The sequence below is a fragment of the Puma concolor genome, chromosome A1, assembly GCF_028749965.1.
Source record: "Puma concolor isolate L17-30 chromosome A1, mPumCon1.1.hap2, whole genome shotgun sequence".
NCBI lineage: Eukaryota > Metazoa > Chordata > Mammalia > Carnivora > Felidae > Puma > Puma concolor.
In genome coordinates, this window is record NC_141667.1 from 161,308,093 (window position 1) to 161,335,162 (window position 27,070).

Below are 27,070 nucleotides of genomic sequence, written 5' to 3' on the forward strand. Positions count from 1 at the left end.
GATCCGGGGCGACCCAGACGGGTGCGCACTGCAGCGGTCTGGAAGCCTCAGGTGGGCGCCGGGTTGCGTTCCCCGCCCCTGTCCGGACTCGGACACGTGCCTCCTCTCTCGCCCTCCCAGGCGTCTGAGCGGGAGGACCCCGGCGGGTCTCCGCAAGTTCGGGGTCCTCGCGAGCCCTGGTCCCCGCGAGTCCGGGTTCCCGCGAGTCCGGGTCCTCGCGAGTCCCGGGTCCGAGCGACCTGGGGGCGGCGGCCGGTTGCTCCAGCGGCTCCCGGGGCACACGGGCCGGACGGGCACGGAGAGCAGGAGACGGGGGCCTTCCTTCGGGAAGATGAGGAAGCCCGACGGGAAGATCGTGCTTTTGGGGGACATGAACGTGGGCAAGACGTCGCTGCTACAGAGGTACATGGAGCGGCGCTTCCCAGACACGGTCAGCACGGTGGGCGGTGCTTTCTACCTGAAGCAGTGGCGCTCCTACAACATCTCCATCTGGGACACGGCAGGTGAGGGTCGCCGGCACCCCCCCCCCCCCCCGGGGCCACTGTCTCGGGGCTCTGCGGAAGAGGTGTTTCCGGTAGGAGAGAAGCATCCCCCAGGACCGGGGTCTCCTAGGGCAGGAGTCCCCAGGGCAGGGTTCCGGTGCAGAGTCCCGCCTTGGCACGACATGTGACCCCATCTCGGGGGGGGGGGGGGGGGGGTCAGACCCCTAGTCACAGTGCGAGGCCGCCCTTGACCCCTCTCTGTCCCTACTTGTTCTGTTTTGCTGGCGGGGAAACTGCTCAGCCATTGGGTAGGTCTTAGGGACAATATAGGTGACTTAAAAGCACCCCGGGCTTTGAAGAGAGAAGCCCCTGTTGTCTCCTGAACCTATGGTGGCGTCTGGCTCCTGAGCCCCAGGGTCCTGTGCTAAGCCTGCTAATGGTAACAATGGTAACCAGGTTCTCTTGAACGTGATCTCCTGTGATATCCATAACAACCTTGAGGGCTGAGCAAAGCTGGTAAATTACCCCTTCTTTGTAAAAGAGGAAGTTGAGCCACCGAGCATTCCCTGCAGGGTTTGGGGAGGGGGAGAGCAGGAAGCAGGCAGAGCTCAGGTCTCTCCTGGGAGTCCCGAGCTCATCTGCATTTTCCACCACGGGAATCATCTGCTTGATATCAGTGCTTGGGATGAGCTGGTATCTGCCATGGGGGGGTTTGAGGTAGTTTTCTGTAGAAGCATTTTTAAGAGAAGTAATGAGTTATTTTTTAGTGCATGTAGCGTTTGTGATTTTTCCAAAGTAGGGATGGGGGTCTTGATTTAGGCTCTCAGTTTGTTAGCCCTGCAAAAGTTCACTGGCAATTATAGTTATTGCTATAGTGGCTATGGTATATATAATATATTGCTATAATAGCCATTACGATAGAATTTATCTCCTTCTCCATGAAAAGGAATCAAATGCTTGAAGTAGGTAAAGGAACTGTAAATAGGATGGCAAATTTTCACGGAGCGCATTTCTAGAAGCCTGAAACTTGGAGGTCTGACTTTTTTTTAGGCCAGCACTTGAAGAAGTGATCAGTATACCTGAAGCTCCTGTCTAGAAAACTTAACTTACTAACTTGGGCGCACCGTTCTGCTAAGTGAACAAACTTAGAACTAGTTCTGTGTTTAAAATGGAATTCATGAAGTCAACCCATGTACATCTACCCTTCTCCCTCCATCCTGCGTTTTCTCTTTGAAATTTTTTTAATGTTTATTTTTGAGAGAGAGAGCGAGAGAGCGAGAGAGGGCGAGCATGCGGAGGGGAGGAGCAGAGAGAGAGGGAGACACAGAATCCGAGGCAAGCTCTCCGAGCTGTCAGCACAGAGCCCGACGCGGGGCTCGAACCCATGAACCGCGAGACCGTGACCTGAGCAGAAGTCGGAGGCTCAAATGACTGAGCCACCAGGCGCCCCTTCATCTGCAGTTGTTTCTTGTTGTTTCTTGTGTATTCTGGCGGTTAATGTCTGACTAATCGATTTGCAACTGTGCCGTGGGAACAGTCTCCCAGGTACGAATGTCCCGGTCCCTGCCCTTCTCCAGCTCCAGGCTGCAGGGAGGCTCCGAGGTCGTTTACCTAGGCTGACTTTCTAGCACTAAGCGCTGGTAGGGACAAAACACAAACTCTGGAAGTCAGATCAGATGAAAGTGACTTGTCTGTCTGGTGTGCCGCTGGCCCCTCAGATCCTTCAGCTGACTGGTGGTCGTTGGTGTACAAGAGGATAGCGTGGGACTGGTGTTGCGGTCCCACACCGAGAAGCCCTGTAGCGGCTGCTGTCAGAGGCTGACCTTAACCGTGTGGCGTGGGGTCTCTGGGACGGGAGCTGACCTTTGGTGTCGAGCAGGCGTTCCCGGCGTCAAGGGTGTATGAAGTAGCAAAGTGATTTTGACTGGCCACTTTCTTCAGCGACCAGGACGTGATGCAGCCGGAATCTTGAACGCCGGGGGATTTTGTAAGACAGCAGATGTCATGTCCCAGACGTGCTGTCGGGCTCCCGGGGGCGGCGACTCATTTCCTGGCTGCCGCTTTCTTGTTCCTGGAACTCAGCGTGAGCCCGGTCAGCCTCCCGGGGCAGTGGGGGTGGCCGGGCCGCGTGTCCACATTGCTGCCCTGTGTCCACAGGCGTAGGGTGACCGAGGCTGGCGTTCAGCAGTGACACGGGCCATCTCTGTGCCTGGCACCCCAGCCACTGTGGGGTTTGGGGCAACTTGGAAGGAGATGCCCACATGGGTAGAGTCCAGGTACCTTTCCTTTATCTTTGTTGAATCCTGAAGGGGAGGCTACTTTCTTCCTCCTCTTGCCTTGTTCTTGAACTTTCTCTCCATTCCACAGACGTCGTTTGTTAAAGTTGTTCACTTTACTTTTTGTAACCAAGGCAGAGGATAAGGACCCACTGGAGGCTGGCTGAAGGGTGCCCTTGGTCACAGGAGGCGGGCGGGGTGGAAGTGTGGGGTGTGCGGGGTATCAGGACACCCGATATCGATACCCGATATCAGGGTAAGGCTGAGAGTTGCGCTCGGAGAATCTCACTCTCGTTCTTTCCGACAGCGAAGCACCTGGCGGCTTGCAGCTGGAGAGGGGAGGGGAGATGCGCGAGGCCGGTGAATGGGTCATCTTACCCAGTGACACAAGAGGCCTTTGGAGAGGGAAAGATCGCTTCCAGGTTAGGGACGGGGCGGTGGAGACCCGCCGGAGCTGAGAAGGGTCCAGACTTTGGTCCGGTCCAGGCGCCCTGCATGCGTCGCCTTGGCCCTTCCTCACTCCGACGCTTGCCTAGTCGGGCAGACAGAGGTGAGGCTTTCACTGCGAAGGTTAGGTGAGTCCTGGGAGCAGAGGACGGTTGCCCGGAGGCGAGAGGGGCCCCCCGCAGAACCCGCCGCCACTCTCCTCTCCGTCATTTCCTCATCAGTCTCCTGCCCCGTCTGAGCAGTCTGAAAAGACGTCGCCCGTCATTCGGCAAATGTAAACCGGGCCCCTGCTACAGGCCTGGGGCCGCTGCTTCCACGGGCCTTCAACCCCAGAGGAGGAGGCGGGGCACAAGGAAATGAGTGTCATCATTTCACATCTGGTTATTGTCTTGAAGAAAACGCAAGATGGGGAAGCGACCGGTGTGCCCCAAATAAACTGCACCCACAGGGCCCGGGAAGGCTAGACGCCCCCTCATTTATTCCTCCCTCAAGGCTGTAGTCCCTGGAGGGGGGCCATGCGGCTCACTTTTGCACCCCCGCCCTCTGTCCTGGGAAGACAGAGCACCGAGTCCCCTTTCCTCCACCTCCGGGGAGCAGCTCCCATTTCCCTCTGAGCTCCCACCGCTCACACGCTTACCGTCCACGTTTCCTCCTGCCGGCTCGCGTGGCCTCCACAGATGACACGGGTGGGGTGTTCTCTACCCTCCCTGCCTCTCCGAGGCCTCCCCAGCAGGGCTGGCAGTAGCCGTGTCCCTGCGGGTCTGTGCCAGGCAATGCGGGCTCTGCCGTCTTGACTTCTTCCAGCCTCTGCCGCTACCCGGATCCAGAGCCCCACCAGCTTTGTCACAGCAGCCGCTTTGTCATGGCACCGAGTCTGCTCTAGGATTTTACTGCTGCTCCGACAATTGCCACCCACTTAGTGGCTTAGAGTACGCGGCTCAGAAGTCCTACCTGGGTCTCACTGGGCTGGAACCCAGCTGTCTGCAATCCGCGCTCCTCTCGGGAGGCCTTGGGGGAGGGTCTGCCCCCTCCCCCCCAAATTCTTCATCTTCCACTCCCAAGGCCAGTGGTGTCTGTCGTCCTCGCTGGGACCCTGACTGTCGTGCCCCCTCCCACATTTAAAGGACCCCTGTGATTTACCCTGGGTTCATCCAGCCGATCTCTCAGCTGGTTAGCAACCTTGAGGCCCCCCTCCCCCCCCCCCCAGCCATGTAACTGAACATAGTCACAGGCCCCAGGGGCTAGGACTTCTTTGCCGGGGAGGGAGGCTGTCATCCTCTGCCGGCCGCAGCCCCTGACCACACGTGTGATTTGGTGGCTCTCCTCTCTCTCCACCTCCTTTTCCTCATCTATAAATGGGGACAGTTGTAGCACCCGCCTAATGTGTTGTTAGGAATCAATAGGTTAATATTGGCAAAGTGCTTGAACGGCATCTGGAATGAGGAAGCACAGTGTTCGTGTTTAATGAGTAAACAGCCATCCAGTGCTGCGCGCTTCTGGCCGCGATTACCACCGGCAAGCATGTCACCGAGGGACAAGAGCGGCTTGAGTGGGCCCCCGGTAAATAATTCTGCACTAAATGGAGAGCTCAGAGAGACGGGGATTCCGAGCAGTTGGTGTTATGACGATAGCTTCATACTATATAGTGTGACTGCTTTGTTCTTTTTTTCTCTGGGTTTCCTCGGCTAATTGGGATCTTTTGTGGTTCCTGATAAATTTGAGTGTTTTTCCTGCTTCTATAAAAAAAAGTCATTGGAATCTTGACAGTGATAGCATTGAATCCAAAGGTGACTTTCGGTAATAGTGACATTTTAACAATATTAATTCTTCCAGCCCACGAACACAGAGTGCCTTTCCATTTATTTGTGTCTCCTTCAATTTCTTTCATCAATGTCTTGTAGTTTTCATCCCAGAGATCTTTCATGGCATTAAATTTATTCCTAAGGATTTTACTGTTTTTTTTTTATAAGTCTTTTTTTTTTTTTTTTTTTTTTTTAAGGGGCACCTGGGTGGCTCAGTCAGTTCAGTGTCCAATTCTTGGTTTTGGCTCAGGTCGTGATCTCATGGTTCATGAATTCAAGCCCCGAGTCAGGCTCTGTGCTGACAGTGATAGCTCACCCTCTATCTCTCTGCCCCTCCCCTACTCTCTCTCCCTCTATCTCTCTCAAACTAGATAAACATAAAGAGAATAAAGTCTTTTTTCTTTAAGTTTTTATGCATTTTGAGAGAGAGAGAGAGAGAGATTGAGAGTGAGTGCATGTGCAAGCGGGAGAGGGACAGAGAGACGAAGAGAGAGAATCTCAAGCAGTCTCTATGCTGTCTACACAGCCCAAACCCTGGGATCACGACCTGAGCCGAAATTAGGAGTCAGATGCTTAACTGACTGAGCCACCTGGCTGCCCCTATTTTATTGTTTTTGATGCTATTGTAAGTGGGATCAGTTTATTTCTTTTTCAGAAATTAGTCTATGGAAATGCTACTGATTTTTGTATGTTAATTTTGTGTATTGTATTCATTGACTGGATCTCACAGTTTTTCTGGTTGAGTCTTTAGGATTTTCTCTTTATAAAATTAAGTCACATGCAAACCAAGGCAATTTTACTTCTTTCTTCACCGTTCTGATACTTCCTATTTCTTTTTCTTGCCTGATTGCACTGGCTGGCACTTACTGAACTGTGGTGAATAGGAGGGGTGAGAGTAGACAGCCTTGTCTTGTTCCTGATCTTGGAAAATAAGCTTTCAACCTGTCAGCGCAGAGCGTGATGTTAGCTGTGGGCTTGTTGTGGATGGCCTCTGGCATGTTGCGATGTGTTCTTTCTGTGCCTAATTTTGTTAATGATTTTTATCATGAATGAATGTTGAGTTTTGTCGAGTGCCTTTGCTATGTCTACGGAGATGATCATCTGATTCTTCTCTTTCATTTTATTAACGGGACATGTCCCATTGATTGGACCACCCTTGCATCCCAGGGTGGCAGTTGGTTTTAAGATCATTCCCTCGAGGGGCGCCTGGGTGGCTCAGTTGGCTAAGGGTCTGACTTTGGCTCAGGTCACGATCTCAAGGTTTGTGAGTTTGAGCCCTGCGTCGGGCTCTTGGCTGTCAGTGCAGAGCCTGGAGCCTGCTTTGGATTCTGTCTCCCTCTCTCTCTCTCTCTCTCTGCCCCTCCCCAGCTAGTGCTTTCTCTTTGTCTCAAAAATAAATAAAAACATTAAAAAAAAAAAAAAGAACTTTCTCTCGAATAGCTTCAGTGCAGCCCAGGAGAAGATGCTGCTGTCCTGGGTTATGAAGTCATGGTGCCTGTGACGTTAGCTCAGAGGTCCTGGCCGCCTGTGCAGAGCCCAGGGCCTTGGCCCGGTCTGAAGGATGGGGTGGCACACAGTGAGGATGCCAGGTGAGTGCGCCCTCCTTGAGGACCGTGAGCCCCCGTCATTTTCCTTCCACTCTGGGTAGAAGCCGTGGCCCCCTACCCCCACATTTAGGCAGCTGCTCCTACATCCGGGGAACCGTGGCAGGGATGCTTGTCCCAAGTGAGGTGGGTTCAGGTTGGAAAAGATGGCGGTGCCGTGGATGAGCCCGAGGGTGGTCTCTGGGACGGGGACCGCATCGTTGCTCATCCTTGATACCTTGGACTGGCCTGTGAGGGCCATGTGGTTTGGACAGCCTCAAGGGATCGGTGCAGAGCAGGTGCACAGCCTGTGCAGAATGTGGAACCCACGGTGGAGGACTCAGATCTCAGCTGAATCTCTTACCGTATTCCCGCCTGCTGAGTGGTTTTGGTAGTCCTGATACCCTCTGCCCAACAATTGGTATTTGTGTGCCGGGACAGCATCTGGGGAGCTACACCCGCTTCCTGTGGATGAGCAGACCCACCGGGCCCTCCCTGGTCATCATGAATAAAGTTTTATTGGCACACAGCATGCTCTCACACTGTCCCGGTAGAGCCCCATTGTTGCAATAGACACCATGTGGCACCGAGAGACGAAAGTGCTTACCCCCCCGCCCCCCCCTGCAGAAACTAGGCTGACCCCCGGTTTCGGTCACCTTGAGCGCAGACCGCTTCTCTAAAAGTCTTTTCTCTGGTTGCACAGACTCCCCACAGAGTCGCGCATTCCGCGGCGATTGAGGGAACCCTGATCAGTTCGGCCGCGCTTCCCTGTGGGTCCTCTCAGGGCTAGATGGGGATGCGGGTGGGGTCGGAGGTCAGCTCCACGCGGGCCCCGACAAAAAATAGCTCTTGGAAAAATAACCTTAGTTTACATTCGAGATCCGGAAGTCACACCTGCAAAGCCTGTGTTGTGGGGGAGCCCGTATCTTTGGAGGTGGATCCGCGTCTATACCGCTACCGTGCACTTTGAGTGGGCGCCCTCTGCGTGCACGGCCTCTTGCGCAGAATGCCTGTGTTTTCTCGATCAGAAACAGTGGCCTGAATATGAATGTGGGTACTAAGACAGGTGGAAGGGAGCCGACCCCGGGTTCAGCAGGGCAGACAAAGCGCCATTGTGCTGAGCGACTTCAGAGCACAAAGCGAGCCTGTGAGTAGTGCGCGCGCTGGGAGTCAGCCCAGAGTCCGCCTGGAGGGGGCGCCGAGGACTCTGGGGGCGGGAGAGGTATTTTCGCTGGTTAGTGTGGTATCCATTCAGGAGAATTTAACTAATTCAGGTCAACCATGCTCGTTAACTAAGCCTGATTGCATCTAGCGTCTCTGGAAGATAATTCCAGGCTTTATCATTTTCAACTTGGACTTGCCTGCCCACTTGCTTTGTCGAGACTTCACATAACTTCCCTTTCTGTGAAGAAGAAATCTTAACCACAGTTGCCCACATGTGTACAGACACACAAGTTTAAAGTGCCGTTCATTCTTAGAGGAATGGCTTCGTCACCTGCTGACAGATTTTCCCGGTCCTGCTGTCCTGTGCCTGCTGGCCGAGGAAGATCCCAGCATTCATTTCTTAGTTTTTTTAATGTTTATTTATTTTTGAGTGAGAAACAGAGACAGAATGCAAGGGGGGCAGGGCAGAGAGAGAGACACACAGACACACAGAATCTGAAGCAGGCTCCAGGCTCCGAGCTGTCAGCACAGAGCCCGACGTGGGGCTCGAACCCACGAACCGTGAGATCATGAGCTGAGTGGAAGTCAGATGCTTAACCAACTGAGCTACCCAGGCACCCCAACCAGCATTCATTTCAAAGGTGGAGAGAAGGCAGGCCAGCTCGGGATTTCTGGGTCCACAGAGTAACACAGTGGCAGGCTCCCTGGGTTCTCTTTTTGCCTCATTTATCCCAAACTTGGAGCTGAAGAAGCCAGCAACCCAGAAATGCCAAAGGGCACAGACAAAACAAAACAAAATTAAAAGCCTGTTCTTCCACCAAAGGATCAGGAAAGGGGTAGCCTGGTGAGGCAGACCTTTTCAACAATAACTGTTGTACTCCAGTCAAACACTCAGAAAAAACCGGGGCACCCCCGTCCCCATCATCAAGGTGGGAGCCGGGCTCATGTCCCCACCAGCTGCTGAGGAGCCCTCCCCGCCGTGTGCCGGTGGAGGCTGCATGGGGAGTCTGGACTTCTGCCTCCACCGGCCCCAGTCCCGCCCCCCCCCCCCCCCGCCCCCTGGTCCCCCACTGCTGGGGTGAGGATCCAGCTCAAACGGGAGATTTAAGTGAGACCCAGTATCTCGTAGCACAAGGTGGAAATGTCCAGATTTCAATAAAAGAGCCGCTCTTCGTACAAGCACCGGGAAGATCTGTAGCAGAGTCGAAAGCGACAATCGCTGGATGCCAGTCCAGAGCTCACATAGATGGTGCAGTGACCGACAAGGACTTTAAGGCGGCCGTCCTAAGCATGCTTCGGGGAACAATCCGGAGCCCTTAAACCCAAGAAACAAAAACAGAGAGCCTCAGCGGAAACAGATTTAAAGGAGACCCAAATGGCAATTTCTGAACTGAAAAAAAAATGCGATAACCCAGATAAGAAGCTTAGTGGATGGACTCAGCAGCCCAGCGGAGGGGAGAGAAGGAGCCGTGAGCTAGAAGACAGGGCAGTACACAGCACCCAAGCTGTACTACAGACAGCAGCTGGGGGAGGTGAGCAGAGCGTCAGGGACCCGAAGGCCTGGAGAGCCAACACTGTGCCGTCAGAGTTCTGGAAGGAAAGGAGGGGAGTGGGGCCGACAAGGGGCCACCAAGGGAAGAAATCTTGGAAGCAGCCGGAGGGGAAAACAAATCAGAGTGACAGCCGGTGTCACATCAGACACCATGGTGTCAGAAAGAGGTGGCTTCTGTTTTCAGGTGCTGAAAGTGAAGATGCAGAATATTGACACATAATTCTCGTCCGTCGTCAGTCCCAAACAGTGACTCTGGGAAGACGTGGTTCTTTAAAAAAAAAAAATTTTTATGTTTATGTTTTTTTTTTTGAGAGAGAGAGTGTGAGCAGGAGAAGGATGGGGAGAGAGGGAGACAGAATCCAAAGCAGGCTCCAGGCTCCCAGCTGTCAGCACAGAGCCTGACGCAGGGCTCGAACTCACGAACCTTGAGATTGTGATCTGAGCCGAGTCGGATGCTTAACCGACTGAGCCCACCCAGGCGCCCTGGGAAGACTTAACTTCTATTGCGTTTGCACCAACATTGACTTGGGACTTTTAACTTGTCCTGTTCTTTAAGTTATACCTATAAATGCTCTTTCATACTTAATATGCTATTTAGGCAAACCTGGGATGTCCCCCCCCCCCATGAATTTTAAAAGCTTCTGGCTTTGTAGTTTAAACATTGGCAACAAATTTTGTATAGATAATAGCTTTGGTTTTTTGGCAAAATTGTCCTGGTTTTGTTTTATTTTTTAGTAAGGCTTATTTTTTTTTTTTTAAAGTTTATTTACTTACTTTGAGAGAGGGAGAGAGATCAAGAGTGAGCAGGGGAGGGGCAGAGAGGGAGGGAGAGAGAGAATCCCAAGCAGGCTCCGCGTTGTCAGTGCAGAGCCCGACGTGGGGCTCGAACCTCCAAGCTGTGAGATTACGGCCTGAGCCCAGATCAAGAGTCGGACGCTTAAATGACTGAGCCACCCAGGCGCCCCTTTCCTATATATTCTTCGAAAGTTCTTAATTTCATTAATTAATGGCCTTTACAGGCGTCAAGAATCCATCCTGGGGTAGAGTAACAGTTACACCTCCTACAGGAAGCCTTTTTGTTCAGGTTATACCAGAAACGCATGCCTGTATTTGAAAGTAAACGTTCAGGAATAAAGAACAGATCGAATGGCATGATTTTGACACTGTGTTGGCCCATGAGCTACCATGCAGTCCTTCAGGGAGGCACCATCACAGATTGTGGCCAAATAATAGCTACTGCTTATGTAGCGCTTACTGTATACGCCGGGGCCGTTCCCAGCTCTGCATGTGCAGTGCTTACTGTATATGCCAGGGCCGTTCCCAGCTCTGCGGGTGTAACACTTGCTGTATATGCCAGGGCCATTCCCAGTTCTGTGTGTGTAGCACTTACTGTATACGCCAGGGCCATTCCCAGCTCTGCGTGTGTAGCGCTTGCTGTATACGCCAGGGCCGTTCCCAGCTCTGTGTGTAACGCTTGCTGTATACACCAGGGCCATTCCCAGCTGTGTGTGTAACGCTTGCTGTATACGCCAGGTCCGTTTCCAGCTCTGTGTGTAACGCTTACTGTATACGCCAGGGCCGTTCCCAGCTGTGTGTGTAGTGCTTACTGTATACGCCAGGGCCGTTCCCAGCTCTGTGTGTGTAGCGCTTACTGTATATGCCAGGGCCGTTCCCAGCTCTGCGTGTGTAACACTTGCTGTATACGCCAGGGCCATTCCCAGTTCTGTGTGTGTAGCGCTTACTGTATACGCCAGGGCCATTCCCAGCTCTGCGTGCATAGCGCTTGCTGTATACGCCAGGGCCGTTCCCAGCTCTGTGTGTGTGTTAACCACAGGGTCACAACCTGGGTCAGTCTACACAAAGCCCGGAAGTGGCTGAGCCGGGCAAACTGCCCCAGGGTTTCTGCAGTTGGTCACCCAGCCTTGTGTGTCCTTCACTGAAATGACATCTAATCTAAAGGGACAGTGACCTTGTGAAGTGCTCTGTGCGAGGCGCAGTCTGTGCCTACACACGACGTGACGATGTGCCAGCATGCCTGTGAATGTGGACGTGGTGTTGCACCCAGCAGTGGTAGGATAAACATATCTCCGGGGCCGCCGGGTAGGAGGGCGCTCAGTCGGTTAAGTGCCCGACTTCAGCTCAGGTCATGATCTCATGGTTCGTGGGTTCAGGCCCCATGGTGGGCTCTGTGCTGACAGCTCAGAGCCTGGTCTGCTTCTGATTCTGTCTCCCTCTTTCTCTGCCCCTCCCCCCACTCGTGCTCTGTCTCTCAACAATAAATAAACGTTAAAAAAAAAATTTCCAGCCTTTGGGCCACAGGTCTCAGGACGAGATTCGTGCATCAGCAGGCCTGTCATCCACTCTTTCCCACGGGGAATCCCCTGAACCTCGTACACCTGTCTTCATGTCTGAGATGGCACTCTCATTTGTACTGAGCTGGTAGGGCAGTATAGCGTTCGACCTGTCCTTGAGACAGAGGTCCCGAATCTGTCACTCCCCTGACTCAGCGGCGCTGTTTCTGGGCAATCTTGTTCGAGAAGGGCCGGTGGGACGCCTGCTGGGCACCGTGGGCCCGTCAGCCTCTCTTGGTGACCGTCCAGGTCTCTGTGTCTGGGTCCCAGAGCAGGACAAGCACGCCCTGTGGTTTGTGGCACTGAAAGTCATCCCGTCCTGTTGGCAAACTCCCTGGGTCCAGAAGAGCCTGTGTGCCGGGAAGCCACCCAGGGCTGTGTCCCCGCATGCGTCAGTGCCTTGCTGTGCCCTCGCTGGAGGCGGAGTTTTTGCTCAGAAACAGAAGGCCGATGTGTGACCGCGCGTCTTGTGGAAAGCCGTCGTCTTGTGGCGTTTCTTGGAGTGACGCGTCCCACCTGAACAGACTTAGCCATGCCCACCTTTCCACGCACAGCTGCGCTGGCGGGCTCAGCAGATTTTTATTTATTTTTTAGCTGAATCAGTTGGGATGCTTTTTAATGAGGATTTGTCCTTTCTGTCTCTGAGTTTCAGTGACCTTGTCCTAAAATTGTGGTAGAGAACCTGGTTTACAGGGTTATTCTGGAGCTTAATGAGGATCGTGGATGGGGGGGGGGCACACGGTGGCTCCTTCCTTTCCCTGGTGCAGAGTAAGAATGCTCAGCCTGTGTAAAGGGGGCGGGGGACAGGTGGCCAGATCTTTCCCTGCACCTTTCTAGTGGCTTTTCTCCGACAGGCTAAGGAATGCCTTTTGGGATTACTGATGGGTGTGGTTTGAGTTGGACATTTAATTTTCATGTATTTTGCCATATGCTGACTTCCAGCTTCAGCTGAAGACCAGACTATCACTGTTTCCACGGAGTCAGATTATCCAATAGGAATAAAGAATTAAAAAAATGGTAACAATTTTGGCCAAAGTCCAGGTATGGTAATCATTAATTGCTTAAACATGAAGAATGGTGGATGTAAAGAGGCCCTTTTCTTAACGTTAAAGGGCTTATTTTATAGTCTCTTACTGGGCCCTTTTCACATATTGCTTTGTGTTCTTGGGGGGGGAGTGGTGGTGGTGAGGGTTTTGTTATCTCCCCGACTTTGCGCTGACTCTCAGTTCTGTGCTCGTCCGAGCTCGAGGAGTCCGGTGTGGCCACCGCCAAGCTCCCTCTCATTCTGTGTCCCAGGGTGAACACTCGGTTGGTGTGAACCGTCCTTTCACACACCCAGTCAACACTGCGCACCTGCTCGGGGGCTAGCAGTGACCGTGGTGGTCTTTCCTCCTGGGAGCTGAGTCGTGGAGAGGGATGGTGGCTGACACCTTTGTGCTTGAAGGAAAGGGTGGGCTGGTGTAACGGCACTGATCGGCCCTGGTTTGGACTTGAGGGTGTGGTGGCTTGTTGTCCCCCGTGGAAAAGAGAGTTCTGCCTCCTTTGCACATTAACTGCCTCATCCTCTGTGTGTTTCTGTAACGTGCATCCTGTGTTACGCAGTGTTCCCATTGTGCGTCCTTACACGGCTGTCTTCTTGACGTCTTCAAGACCTCTGTCTGCCTCCCTCATTAAATGAACTAAATAACTAAGTAAAGAAATAAATAAAGATCCTGAATGTATATTTACTAAATTCAACGAACTAAATAAAGATCCCAAACATATATTGACTTTTTCTTTTTAAAAGTAAGTTCTAACGCCCAACGTGGGCCTGAACTCATGACCCTGAGGTCAAGAGTCGCATGCTCTACCAACTGAGCCAGCCAGGCACCCCTATATTTACTTGTCCCCCCAAATTTTTATTTAAATCCAAGTTAGTTAACATACCATGTAGTATTGGCTTCCGGAGGAGAACCCAGTGATCGTGTCTTACATATGACACCCAGTGCGCATGCCAGCAGGTGCCCTCCTCAGTGCCCATCACCCTTCTAGCCCATCCCCCACCCAGCTCCCTCCAGCAACCCTCAGTCTGTTCTCTGTGTTTAAGAGTCTCTTATGGTTCACCTTCCTTGCTCCCTGCTCCCCGCATATGTTCATCTGTTTTGTTTCTGTATTTACTTTTTTTTTTTTATCTGTTTGGGAGTCATGATTTTGCCCTTCCCTGAAAATTGCCTTTTAACATGTTTCAGAGTAGAAATTGCTTAAAAAAGTGCTTGACCAAATATCCTAGTGCTTTTCGTAACAGAATTTAGAGGCCTGCCCTTGCCGCTCAAACACTTACTGCCTGGCATTTTCGTACACAGACCATTCATTCTGCTGCTAGTGTTAGGAGCGGCTGACTTCTTGGGGGCCCTTGAGCAGCTGTGTGAGCGCTCTGGGCCTCTGCTTCCAGATCTGTGAAATGGGCACCCAGATAGTGAGGAGAACAAAGTGCCCGTGTGTGCATGTGTGGGTACATGTGTGTGAGTGCATGTAGGTGTACGTGTATGTGTGCATGCACGCGTGTATGCACGCATGTGTGTGCACGTGTGTACACGCACATGCTTGTGCGTGTGCACGCATGTAGGTGTACGTGTCTATGTGCATGCATGCGTGCATGTGTGTGTGCATGCACACGCATAAGTGTGTGCACGTGCACATGTGCATGTATGTGCATGTGCGTGTGTGCAGGTAGGTGTACATGTGCACAGGGCGTATAAACATGCATGTGCATGTGTGCATATAGGTGTATGTGTCTATGTGCAAGCATGTGTGCATGTGAGTGTGCGTGCACACGCGTAAGTGTGTGCACGTGCATATGTGCATGTAGGTGTACATGTGCACACGTGTGTATGTGCATGCGTGCACGTGTGGGCGCATGTGCGTGCATGCATGTAGGTGTATGTGTGCATGTGTGTGTGTGCTCATATGCGTGTGTGCATATGTGCATGCCTGCGCGTGCACAAGATGTTCTGCCTGCACTTGGAGCGAATCTCAATCGAAGTTTGAACTGCTCTCACAGCAGTTCTCAGAGGGAGTGAGACTTGGTTAGCAGAATCAAGGACACTGGTGAGGACACTGAGGCCCCTGTGTAAATAATGGAGCACAGAGGAAGCAGTTCTCCTAAACCACGAGAAGCCAGACTGAGTGGAGGATGTTTTAAATGCTTCCTGAGTTTATATCATAACTAGAACTTATCTTTTTAAGTTTATTTATTTATTTTGAGACAGTGCATGTGCACACGAGCAGGGGGAGGGGCAGAGAGAGGAAAATCCCAAGCAGGCTCCTCGCTGTCAATGCAGAGCCTGATGCAGGGCTCAAACCCACAACCGCGAGATCACGACTTGAGCCAAAATCAAGAGTCGGACTCTCAGCCAACCGGGCCTCCCCGGCACCCTCTATCCTAACTGGAACTCTTCTGCTGTGAGGATCTTGCGTTATGAGTAGCTGGGAACAGTGTGTGATTCACCTATCACAGGGCCTTGTGAAGTAGCAGTGTGGTCCCCTGCAATTGTAGAGCATCTGAGGACACTTTGTTCCCACTTTTCAAAGCGTGTTGACCTACTTGCTTAGCTCTGCACCTTTTCCACAGCAGCTGCGGAAGCACATTCCAAACCGAATTTTTTCTAATCTGATAAACTCAGGTTGGTTACCACGTAGCCCAGGTCTCTGCTGCTCAAGAGTGAAGCTCTAACACCTGGTGAGTGGTGCCTTTCAGCTTTCCCGGGTTGAACCCCCTGCAGCCCTCTCCCCCCTCCCCCCGGGGAACTAGGACCGGGTGCAGAGTCTCAGGAGAAGGCACTGGAGGGGTGGAGTGTAGAAATGGCAAATGCAGGTTTGAGTTGCATCGTTGGGTTAAAACTGTATCTGGTCCTGGGTTGATGAGAGCTGCCCTGGATCCTTCAAGGCTTTACAGTCTTGCTTCCCAGAGGGAGGTCTGTGGGCTGGAAGAATCCAGCAGAATCCAGGCCCCACCGAACCTCTTGAATCAGAATCTGCATGTAAACCACATCACCAGGTGATTCTTGTTCCAGGTGGACAAGAATTACTTTGTGTTTGCTGCAGCTACTGCAGAAATGAGCTGTGAAGGTGCAGACAGGCAGGGATTCGGCCATTTGGGTTTTCTGGTGTTCTTAGTAGGTGCTTTGTTTTACGTACAGTTCTATGTCTCTGTCCATCTCTGTCATCTACCTATGCTCTTTCTACCTATCCTCTCTCTTTCTCTAAGTATAGACAATTTTTCTTAAAACCTTTTTTTTTAATGTTTAGTTATTTTTTTTAAAAGCTTTTTTTAACGTTTATTTATTTTTGAGACAGAGAGAGACAGAGCATGAACAGGGGAGGGGCAGAGAGAGAGGGAGACACAGAATCTGAAACAGGCTCCAGGCTCTGAGCTGTCAGCACAGAGCCCGACGCGGGGCTCGAACTCACGGACCGTGAGATCATGACCTGAGCCGAAGTCGGACGCTTAACCGATCAAGCCACCCAGGCGCCCCAATGTTTAGTTATTTTTGAAAGAGATAGAGACAGAGCATGAGCAGGGGAGGGGCAGAGAGAGAGGGAGGCACAGAATCCAAAGCAGGCTCCAGGCTCTGAGATGTTAGCACAGAGCCTGACGCAGGGCTCGAACTCAACAAACCTTGAGATCATGACCTGAGCCAAAGTCGGACGCTTAACTGACTGAGCCACCCAGGTGCCCCAGACAATTTTTCTATTGTGGTAAAATACACAGAACAGAATTTATCACTTTAATCAAGTATATAGCTTGGTGGCACTGAGTACATTCCCATTGTTGTGCAGCCACCATCACCATCTCTTCCCGGCTGAAGCTCAGTACCCATTAAACACCAGCCCCAGGCCCCCTCCCTCTGGCCCTGGTGGCCCCCCTTCTGTGTTCTGTCTCTATGAATTTGACTGTTCTAAGTAATTATTTAGAAGTTTTACGTTTATATACACTATAATATTCTATTTAAATATTAAATGAGCTCCAACAACATATTTCAATGTGATTGATTTCAAAGGGCTTTTGCACCGTTCCATGGGTGAAATAATTTCCAGGAACTCCCAGGTTGACCCGCCATCCGCAGAAGGCATTTCTGGTTTACGGTATCTGTCAATGAATAATGTACTTTCCAGGGACTTCTGTGAGAACATACCCAATCTGTTGAGCAAGAGATAGCTAGACGTTGTAAACATCTAGCTGTAAACAGCTATCTGGATTCCTTAGAATTGCTCAGAAGAGGTTTAATGTGCTTCCCTCGGGATGGAATTAACAGAAAAGCAATTGTTCTCTGCTGTGTATTTCTCAGAGGACTTTATATTATGGAGAAGAATAAAACGTTGTTCTGAATCGCAGAGCTGTTAGACATAACTGGGGTATTTACTGAATGGGCTACTCTAGATAAGAGGCTATTCTAGATAACTTGATATTTCGAGAAAGCTCTCTATAAAGTTAAAGAGTTTTCTTCATATGCTGTTTGCAGTTGAGTCTCGACTTTGAAACAAGTTAAAACTTGCTTTAAAAAATCTGAAATGGGGGCGCCTGGGTGGCTCAGTCGGTTGAGCGTCCGACTTCAGCACAGGTCATGATCTCGCGGTCCGTGAGTTCGAACCCCGCGTCGGGCTCTGTGCTGACAGCTCGAAGCCTGGAGCCTGTTTCAGATTCTGTGTCTCCCTCTCTCTGACCCTCCCCTGTTCATGCTCTGTCTCTCTCTGTCTCAAAAATAAAATGTTAAAAAAAAAATTTTAAAAATCTGAAATGATTTTAGTCCCCTGCTTTAATAAGTAGAGAATTTAGCAAATAATTGAATTTTTCTTTGTTAATCTCACTCTAAGTTAATTATCACAGGACAACAGAATATCTGTTGGAAGTAAAAGAGATTGGATTAAATATGTTGGTATGTGAGAGGTTTTTATTAAAAGCTAAATCTGTTACATAAGTGTATTTTCTTTGGAATTGCCTCTTTTTCGTAATATTAGATTGCTCAAGATCATATCTTTATTTGAATTACTTGGTTTTATTGCTGAATTATTTTTAGTACACTCCTGTCGGAGGAGAGTGAGGTAATTTGAGAATTAAGCTCTAGTTATTATTATATAACCTTAGTAGTTATTTCAGAAAGCCCAGTTGGTGAGTCACAGACAGAGGATTAATTTAGGTGCAATTAATTATTTGGTTCACTTGGGCATATGACACGTTTGCTGTTTTTGGTTGAGTCTTCAAATTATCAAACAGAAACAACAGAAATGACACGCGTGCGGGTTTGGGTAAAAGCACAACGTGTGTAAACAAATTCATTTTTCTGAAACACCCTTCCTATGCCCCATATGTTGTTATCCTATTAGTTGGAAATCATCGTAGGTTTGGGCAACAGGAAAACGCCTCCTGTAACAGGCTCGGGTCTTTGTCTTTAAAATGTTATTTAATCCCCTCTTTTGTTGGTGTAATTTATTACTTGGTGTTGGGCTTTTAATTCTTCCTTCTGGCAGAAAAAAACCCCATTAATATGGAGTGGGGTTTTTTTCCTTTTAAATTCCTACTCTTTTATGTCCAGCTGATGGCTATTGGCTCGGGTCTTTCCCTGCAGTTTCTGGGAGGTTCTGTGAGCAGACGTGTGAGCGAGACCGGGCTTCGCCCTGCCCGTGGAAGGGCCTGGACGCACAGTGCGCGGTGGTCCCGTCTGTCTGAGAATGGTAGACGGTTCATTCCCACCCGTCCACACTGCCGCCTGGCTGGGAGGGAGCGTCTGTCCCCCAGGGAAGCCAGTTCTTCAGATGCCGGTGTTTCACTTTTTGTGCTTGCCTGGCCTCTTTGGGGCTGCTTGCTTTCTGATAAGAGGATGACAGAAACCACCCCGTTGTTGTTTCTTCTAGATTTTGAAATACTGGCATTCTTTTCTCGAGCCTTGAGCCTCCCCCTGAGCTATGCTCATGTAGGATTTGGAGCTGGCTCCTGGGAGCGGGGCCTCTGGACCCTGATGGCCGTGGCCCCTGCCCGCGTGCTGTGCCCGCGAGGTGACCGAGCGTGTGCGGGCCGTGTGCAGTGCCCACAGAGGTAGGTGCCGTGACAGTGTTGCTGCTGGGGGTTAATACCCCATGTTGTCACATAAGGGCCCGAAGAACACGTGGCCAAAGCAGCCCCCCACTCAAGGGGTCTCCGTCCCCTGACCTGACCCGCTTCGGACGGGTCACCTGTGCTTCTGACGACAGGTGTCGGACCGCTTCCCTCGTGGTGCCTCTGGGTGGATAAGCGTTAGTGTCTCGGTGGTTACCCCCTCTTCTTTCTTGCGTTTCTCTGGCAAGACGGGCAGCCGGACCGGGATGCACGCTCCTTCTCCGGTCGATCAGATCAGAGGCCCGAGGTCCTTCCCAGAGCAGCGTCCGCTCGGGCTCAGCTGCGGGACGTGTTTTCAGGAAGCCGGCAGATTTGCTGACCTTGCTGGGGACGCTCCGTGTGCGTGGGCTGGGGCACGTGCGGTCACTGCCGTCGGAGCCCTCCCGTCCGCTTCTCCGCCGTGGGCCACTGCAGGGCACAGATGCCCAGTTTTTCTCCTGCGCATGGAGGGGGCGGGAGAGGCCCCCGCACGTGGGTGTGCTTTGGTTCCGTCTGTGACTCCTGGCCTCTGTGAGAGGCGAGGCCTCGGCCCGTGGCCCCGTGGCCTCCGTGGACCGAGTCCTGTGGCTGCCACACGCCGGGTGGCTTGCAATTCCTGGTTGCATCCCCGTCCCGGATGAAGGTGTTCTGGATCCCGGCTTTGGAAACCCTGTCTTTCCCGTGTTTACTGTTCGGGTGTTGAAACCCAGGCAGGGAGGCTGGTGTGTTTATAGGTGTGCGCTCTGCCTCACAGGCAGCACAGGGGCTCCCCTGCTGGGTGTACGTGTAGCGAGGGAGGCGGTGGGGCCCGGGAGCGGGGCGGACCGTCCTCAGCGAAGAGGTGAGCCGTTTGGGTCATGGCGACCCTCACCACTACTGGAAACCCCTTTCAGGACACTTCCCCTTTTCCTGTGGACAAGTGGCCAGTGAGCCGAGAGAATTCCTTTTTACTTTTTTAAGTTTATCTATTTATTTTGAGAGAGAGACAGAGCGAGCGAGGGAGGGGCAGAGAGAGGGAGAGAGAGAATCCCAAAGAGGCTCCGTGCTGTCCGCGCAGAGCCTGTTGCGGGGACTGATCCCACGAACCGTGAGATCACGGCCTCAGCCGAAATCCAGAGTCAGATGCTTCACCGACTGAGCCACCCGGGAGCCCCCAAATTCCTTTTTCTCCAGGAACTCTCGGTCTTTGCTCTTAGGCCTTCAACTGATTGGGTAAGGCCCACCCAAGTCATGGAAGGCGATCTACTTAAAGTCAGTTGATTGCAGATCTCAAAAAATACCTTCATGGCAACATGTACACTGACATTGGACGATGTAACTGGACAGCACGGCCTGTGGCCAAGGTAACCACTCACAGGTATTGCGCGGGTGGCAGACTGGAGCCTCTGTGTGGACAGTGGGTCCCTGGATGAAGTGTCCTTGGGTCTTTGGTGCGCATATATTGTAGAGGCAGCTGCGCCCGGCGCTGGCCCCAGACGGCCAGGCCCTCTTCTCAGCCCGGGAGGACACGTGCTTCCTTTTTCTCATTGCACCAGAAGAGCTTTAAACGTCTGTGCTTTTGTGAACATTCCTGGGGGTAGCTGTTTCCACGGGCCGTTCTCCAACCACGCTCACAATCCGTTCAGGACAAATAAATAAACTAAAAAAAAAAAAGAAAAAGAAAAAAGAAACAGCTTTCTGATTCTCACATGTTAGTGACTGGCTTTTACTTGGCTGTCACCTCTGGCTGCACATCACATGCGCCAGGGAGCTTCTGACAGGATATTGGTACCGACCCCCCTGTCACATCCTGTTTTACAGGCTCTGGGGTGAGGGGCCCGAGCATCACTATCATTTTGGAATTAATGAAGCAGTACATGCACATGTTTCAAACGTGCAGCCCGCGTCGCAGCGTGATTTCTGACGGCCACACCATGCGTTCAGTTGCTTCCGACCGCGGAAGCAAGAACAAGACCGTGTTCAGGGTAAAGGGGGCGGGCGGTCACCTGGCCCGAGGACGGCTGCAAATAAAAGAGAAAGCAATGGAACGGTTTGTGTCCTGTGGTCCAGAGGCTGCCTGGGACCCCTGCGGGCCGCTCGCCGACTTGTGTCCCCGGGGCTGCTGCTGGGCGGAAAAGCTCCGCTGATCCCGCGCGGCAGCTACGGGACGAGGCGCCCCAGAACGGGAGAAGGCCATCTCTGAAAGTAAGGCTGGTCAGTAAGACAGGGTAGGGGACTGGTCGGCCGCCAGAGTGGCCAACAGGCCCCGGAGACAGTCTGTAGACGTGCTGATGAAGAGACCAGGATGCGGGGGCCTGGGAAGGTGTTTATCCTTGGGTGGGCAGGGCTCTGACCCTCCGTCTATTTAAGCAGCACCGACGCGGGGCTTGGCGGGAGCAGGTGCACGTCTAGGTGGTTCCTGTCCCGGTTATGTCCTCTTGCACGGCCGCCCGCTGGCGGGACTGTCCGCGTTCCAGCGATCGGAATGGAGGCCCAGCTACTTGCCCAGGGTCACACTGTGGGGCTGTGAGTGGGGATAGTCTGTGCTTGGAGCCAGGCTCTCCCACGGCTGGTTAGACCACAGACTGCCCGGTACCTGGGCTCCCGGCTCCTGCGTGCGTGGGCCCCTTGCTGTGCTCTCTGGTCTTAGTTTTTCCCTCTGTAAAATGGGGGGAGGGGGAGGCCCCCTTTGTGCGGTTGCTGGGAGGACCTCGTGGCTGTGTCCACCGTCCCTATGCCGACCCCGCTTTCTCCCGGTTACTGCCCCTCCTCCTCTCCCCTGCCCCCAGGTCCTGGCTGCCACCGACCCCTACTTGGAGTCCACCAACCGGTATTTGTCCCGTGACTGGCTTGTGGCCCTTCTGTGTTCCCTGCAGCATTATTCGCAGTCCCTAAGGAATGGAAACACCCCAAATGTCCTTTGACAGATGAATGCATAAAGAACACGTGTCTGTGCGTACAATGGAAGATTATTCAGCCTTAAAAAAGAAAGGGTCTGCATTATGTGAGTATGTGGGCGAACGGGAGTGATTTGCTTCACGGACAAGCCAGGATTCCTGGACAATCACACGCGCTCCCGGCCCCCAGCCCCTGCGGACCCCCACGGCAGGGGCCGCCCTGGCCGCTTCCTGGAGGCGTAGGAGGCTGGGCCCCTCCCCGGACTCCTGCCTCCAGCTCGCTGGCAGGCGGTCTGGCGGGGCCACTCCAAGCCTGGCAGCCTGGCTTCCCACCTGGCCTGCAGTTTGGCCCTCGCTGACCCGCACCCCCCTTGGCTGGCACAGGTCAGCCGCTTCCCAGGCGTCCCCAGAACCGGGCCACAGGGCTGTTAGTTCCTCAGTGTGAGCCAAATAGAGGAAACTCCCGGACTTCCCAGAGCCTCGGCTGTGAAGCTGGTGTAGGGACGCAGGCTGGGGCAAGTGGGTGAGAGAGAGAGAGAGAGAGACACCCTCCTGGTGGCCACGGGAGGGGAGCTTGTGCCCTGCTGGGTCCTGCCGCCCACGTAGGCCTGGAGCAGGTGTTTCCCATGTGTTAACGGGAGCCTGACCTCACAGCCCAGCTGCGTTCACAGACCTGCAGAAAACTTAAGAGGTCTGGAGTTCAAACACCGTGCGAGGCTCACAGAGCCAGTTCTCAAAGGCCGAGTCTTAGGGAGCCACCCCTTTATCGTTGCTGTGTCTGGATGCCGGAAATGCCGGGGCTCCCGCTGGCCCTGGGCCAGGGCTAAATTCAGAACCTCTGTTCCCGGTGCGACTACCCTGTGCCCGTGTGGGCACCGCACTCTTGTGACCGCCTACCCGCCATGGATTGTGTCTAAGCCAGAATGTAAGGATTTCGGGTGCAGAAACCGCTCACTCGAAAATTCTTTGGTTGCCAGGCCGCCACACTCTGTCTGCGTTGGCTCCTGGGCGAGCGGTTGGGTGATCGGAACAGCAGCTCTGGTCTCCTCTCCTTTCAGGCTAGCGTTTGGGATTCTTCCATTCTTACTTCCTTCGTTACTCTGAGTTTTTTCTTGGTGTGTCCGTATTATTTACTTTTTTTAGTTTTTTAAAGGCAAATCAGACATTTTTGTCTGGAAAGGAAAAGTATTTTCGGCATGGGCTCAAACACAGTTGCCCTTTTGTCCCCAGTGAAGTGCGTAACAGACGGACAGACGGTCCCCCCGGGATAACTGGAATGTCCCTTCACTCTCCCCTCGTCGGCCTTGTGGGCTCTGGCATGTGGGGCTGGTCACCTCTCCTGTTGGAAGATCTCACGATGCCCGGATCGTTCTAGACGATTAGTGTCTGAAAGGAGAGTCCTCGTCAGTGGTGATGGTGGGGAAGCATTTCTTTCTTTTCTTCTTTGTTTATACATTTTTGAAAATGTTTGTTGATTTTTGAGAGAGAGAGACAGCGTGCGAGCAGGGGAGGGGCAGAGAGATAGGGAGACACAGAATCCGAAGCAGGCTCCAGGCTCTGAGCTGTCAGCACAGGGCTTGAACTGTCGGGGCTTGAACTCACGAACCATGAGATCATGAACTGAAGTCAGACGCTTAGCCAACTGAGCCAGCCAGGTGCCCCTGTCTCTCTCTCTCTCTTTTTAAAAAATTTTTCTTAGTGTTTATTTATTTTTGAGAGACAGAGAGAGATAGCATGAGCGGGAGAGGGCAGAGAGAGAGGGAGACCCAGAATATGAAGCAGGCTCCAGGCTCCGAGCTGTCAGCACAGAGCCCGATTCGGGGCTTGAACTCACGAACCGTGAGATCATGAACTGAAGTCAGATGCTTAGTCGACTGAGCCAGCCAGGTGCCCCCCCCCCTTTTTTTTTTTAATTTTTCTTAGTGTTTATTTATTTTTGAGAGACAGAGACAGCATGAGCAGGAGAGGGCAGAGAGAGAGAGAGGGAGACCCAGAATATGAAGCAGGCTCCAGGCTCCGGGCTATCAGCACAGAGCCCGATTCGGGGCTTGAACTCACGAACCATGAGATCATGAGCTGAAGTCAGACGCTTAGTCGACTGAGCCACCCAGGTGCCCCCCCCCCCTCTCTCTCTCTCTCTCTTTTTTAATTTTTCTTAGTGTTTATTTATTTTTGGAAGACAGAGAGAGACAGCAAGAGCGGGAGAGGGCAGAGAAGAGAGAGAGGGAGACCCAGAATATGAAGCAGGCTCCAGGCTCCGAGCTGTCAGCCCAGAGCCTGACTCGGGGCTTGAACTCACAGACTGCGAGATCATGACCTGAGCTGAAGTCGGACGCTCAACCGACAGCCACCCAGGCGCCCCTCTCTTTTCTTTTTAACTAATGCCTGCTGTTGCCAGTTTTAAAGTTGGTTTTTAAAGATTTCTTGACCATCGTCTCCCAGGGTGGGTCCAGAAAGCGACGGGAGAGCACAGCTGAGTTTCTGCCTGTTGGCACGGGGCGTCGTTTCACGGGAACTTGTGATGAGACGATCTGTGTCAGGGCTACGTTGTGCTCATGCTCACGGGCAGGAAGGCTGTTCTGTGGGTGCTGGATTCCAGAGCACACGCCACTGGTCAGCAGGCGGCCCTGGGAAACTTGCTTTCTGGCACATCACTTTGACCTTCAGCATCTCTGCAGGGCGGGACACGTCCCTCCAGCCCCTGCCCGACCGGGCCTGGGGGGCACCTTCTCTGCCCCTCCCCCTCCGGATCATTTTGGGGGGACATGTGGGGCCTTGCTGGACAAGAGGGGAGCCCTGGCTTTGGTCTGGCTCTGTGCGAGGGGAAGTCAGCTGTCAGGTGTAGGTTCACGCCGTCTTTCTCAGCAGGCTGCTCTCCACCCGGAACTTAAAGTGAGGCAGTCAAGGCCATTTCAGAATAACTGGGGATTGGGGTGGCAATTGGTTGTGTTTCTTTGGTCATTTAGCTGAATGAAAACAGTGGTTTATTGGCAGAGGACATGTGCTTTATGTGAATATATGTGTGTAGGTAACAACCAGCCTTCAGCCCATGCTCCTGAGATCCCCCGGGCCAAAAGTTCTTCCTTTCTTTTTTGTCAGGGATCCCTTCCTACCAGGTAGTGTGAGCCCATGACCCTTTCTCTGAATACTGGATTTAAATGCATGCAGGGGCGCCTGGGGGGCTCGCTTTCGATCTAACTCAGGTCCTGATCTCACAGCTTGCGGGATTGAGCCCCGCCTCGGGCTCTGCACTGACAGTGTGGAGCCTGCTTGGGATTCTCAATCTCTCTCCCTCTCTCTCTGCCCCTCCCCTGCTCATGCTGTGTCTGTCTGTCTCACAATAAACAAACTTAAAAAAAAAATGCATGCATTAAAATTCAAAGCTTCCCTTGGAGACCAGGCTTCCTGTAACAGCAGGTCCAACAGCTGTCGTTCCAGAGCAGGGGGTGGTGCCCCCGGGTCCCTGAGGGCCTGGACACTCACTTCTTTTTATTTTATTTTTTAGTGTTTGTTTATTTTTCAACGTTTATGTATTTTTTTTGGGACAGAGAGAGACAGAGCATGAACGGGGGAGGGGCGGAGAGAGAGGGAGACACAGAATCGGAAACAGGCTCCAGGCTCTGAGCCATCAGCCCAGAGCCTGACGCGGGGCTCGAACTCACGGACCGCAAGATCGTGACCTGGCTGAAGTCGGACGCTTAACCGACTGCGCCACCCAGGCACCCCAGTGTTTATTTATTTTTGACAGAGAGAGAGAGAGAGAGACAGAGCATGAGCAGGGGAGGGGCAGAGAGAGAGGGAGACACAGAATCCGACGCAGGCTCCAGGCTCTGCGCCATCAGCACAGAGCCCGAGGCGGGGCTCGAACTCACGAATCGCGAGATCCTGACCTGAGCCGAGGTCGGATGCTCAACCGACTGAGCCACCCGGGCGCCCCTAGGGATGCTCACTTCTTTGTGCATGCCAGTGTCTCAATCAGGCCCAGCTCCAGCCGCACCTGCATTCGGGGTACGGCTCCATCGTCCCTCTGGGGTTGCTGACCTCGGGCAAGAGATAACCTGCATGTCTCTTTTCCTCTTCTGGCCAGGGCGGGAGCAGTTCCACGGCCTGGGTTCCATGTACTGCCGGGGAGCGACCGCGGTCATCCTCATCTACGACGTCAACCACCCGCAGAGTCTGCTGGAGCTGGAAGACAGGTTCCTGGGCCTGACGGACACAGCCAGCACTGACTGCCTCTTTGCCATTGTGGGGAATAAGGTGGACCTCGTCGAGGAGCCGGCTGCAGAGGACCAGCAGAAGGACGGGCGGGGCCCTGGGGTGGCTGGGCGTGGCGGCGGAGCGCCCAAAGCGCCCAAGCAGGTGCAGCCAGAGGACGCAGCGGCGTTGTATAGAAAGATCCTGAAGTACAAGATGCTGGATGAGAAGGATGTGCCGGCCGCTGAGCAGATGTGCTTTGAGACCAGTGCGAAAACCGGGCACAACGTGGACCTGCTGTTTGAAACCTTGTTCGACCTGGTGGTGCCTGTGATCTCGCAGCAGAGAGCCCAGGGGCCGCCGCAGACCGTGGACATCACCAGTTATAAGACGCCCGGACAGACCCCATCTGGGTGCTGTGCCTGATGCGTGGGGGCGCCGAGCCCCGGGGTACACGATCGGCCAGGGGATGACCAGCGCGGTCGGAGGGCGGGTGGAGCCCAGCGTGTTCCTTAGTGGGGCCGCACACCAGGAGGAGGTCCCGGGGCCAACGCCAGCTGGTGGTTTTGCGGCCGCTGGGAACGGTCCCTCGGTCTGTGTCACTGTGCCGGGAGGTGGGGGGGACAAGCGAATCCCCTGCAGAAACCACCCTTCTGAGCTGAGACGCCCAGAGACCGCTGTCCCCTGCTGCCTCTTCCCTAACAACCTGGCCTTGCCGGAGGCCATGGCCGGGCTTTGGAGGGCACCCGGTGTGGCCCCCGCACCACTTTTATGTTGTTCTCAGACATCGGTGCCTCCTGGGTCCTACCATTTGGTACTTGTGTCCTGAGGTAGCACGATGATTCTGGACATGTTAGCTTCTACGCAATCAGGAATCCCCGCTTCGACGTGGGTGCAGCCGTATGAGTGCGCGTATTATTAAAAAGGATTATAGGAAGACCCTTGGTGTGGAGTCTGTGTTGATTTAGACTTTATTTTCACTGCTGGTGGACCCCTTGCCGGGGCTCCTGGGAGGTGGCTGTGAGCTTAAGGTACTTGTCTTTCAGGGCGCCTGGGTGGCTTAGTCAGTTAACCTTCTGACTTGACTTCGGCTCGGGTCATGATCTCATGATTCGTGGGTTCAAACCCGGAGTCGGGCTCTATGCTGGTGACGCGGAGCTTGCTTGCGATTTTCTCTCTTTCTGTCTCTCTCTTTCTCAAAATAAATAAATAAACTTAAAAAAACAATGGGA

The 27,070-nt window shown here is 53.0% G+C and overlaps 1 protein-coding gene across 1 annotated transcript; it reads left to right on the forward strand.

Moving 5' to 3' along the window:
- On the forward strand, positions 1 to 26,777 carry RAB20 (RAB20, member RAS oncogene family). The gene is made up of 2 exons (XM_086708427.1): positions 1 to 503; positions 25,732 to 26,777. The coding sequence occupies exons 1-2, from the start codon at positions 332 to 334 to the stop codon at positions 26,262 to 26,264; spliced, it is 705 nt and encodes a 234-aa protein (XP_086564553.1). The 5' UTR covers positions 1 to 331; the 3' UTR covers positions 26,265 to 26,777.
- Positions 26,778 to 27,070: the final 293 nt, after the last annotated feature.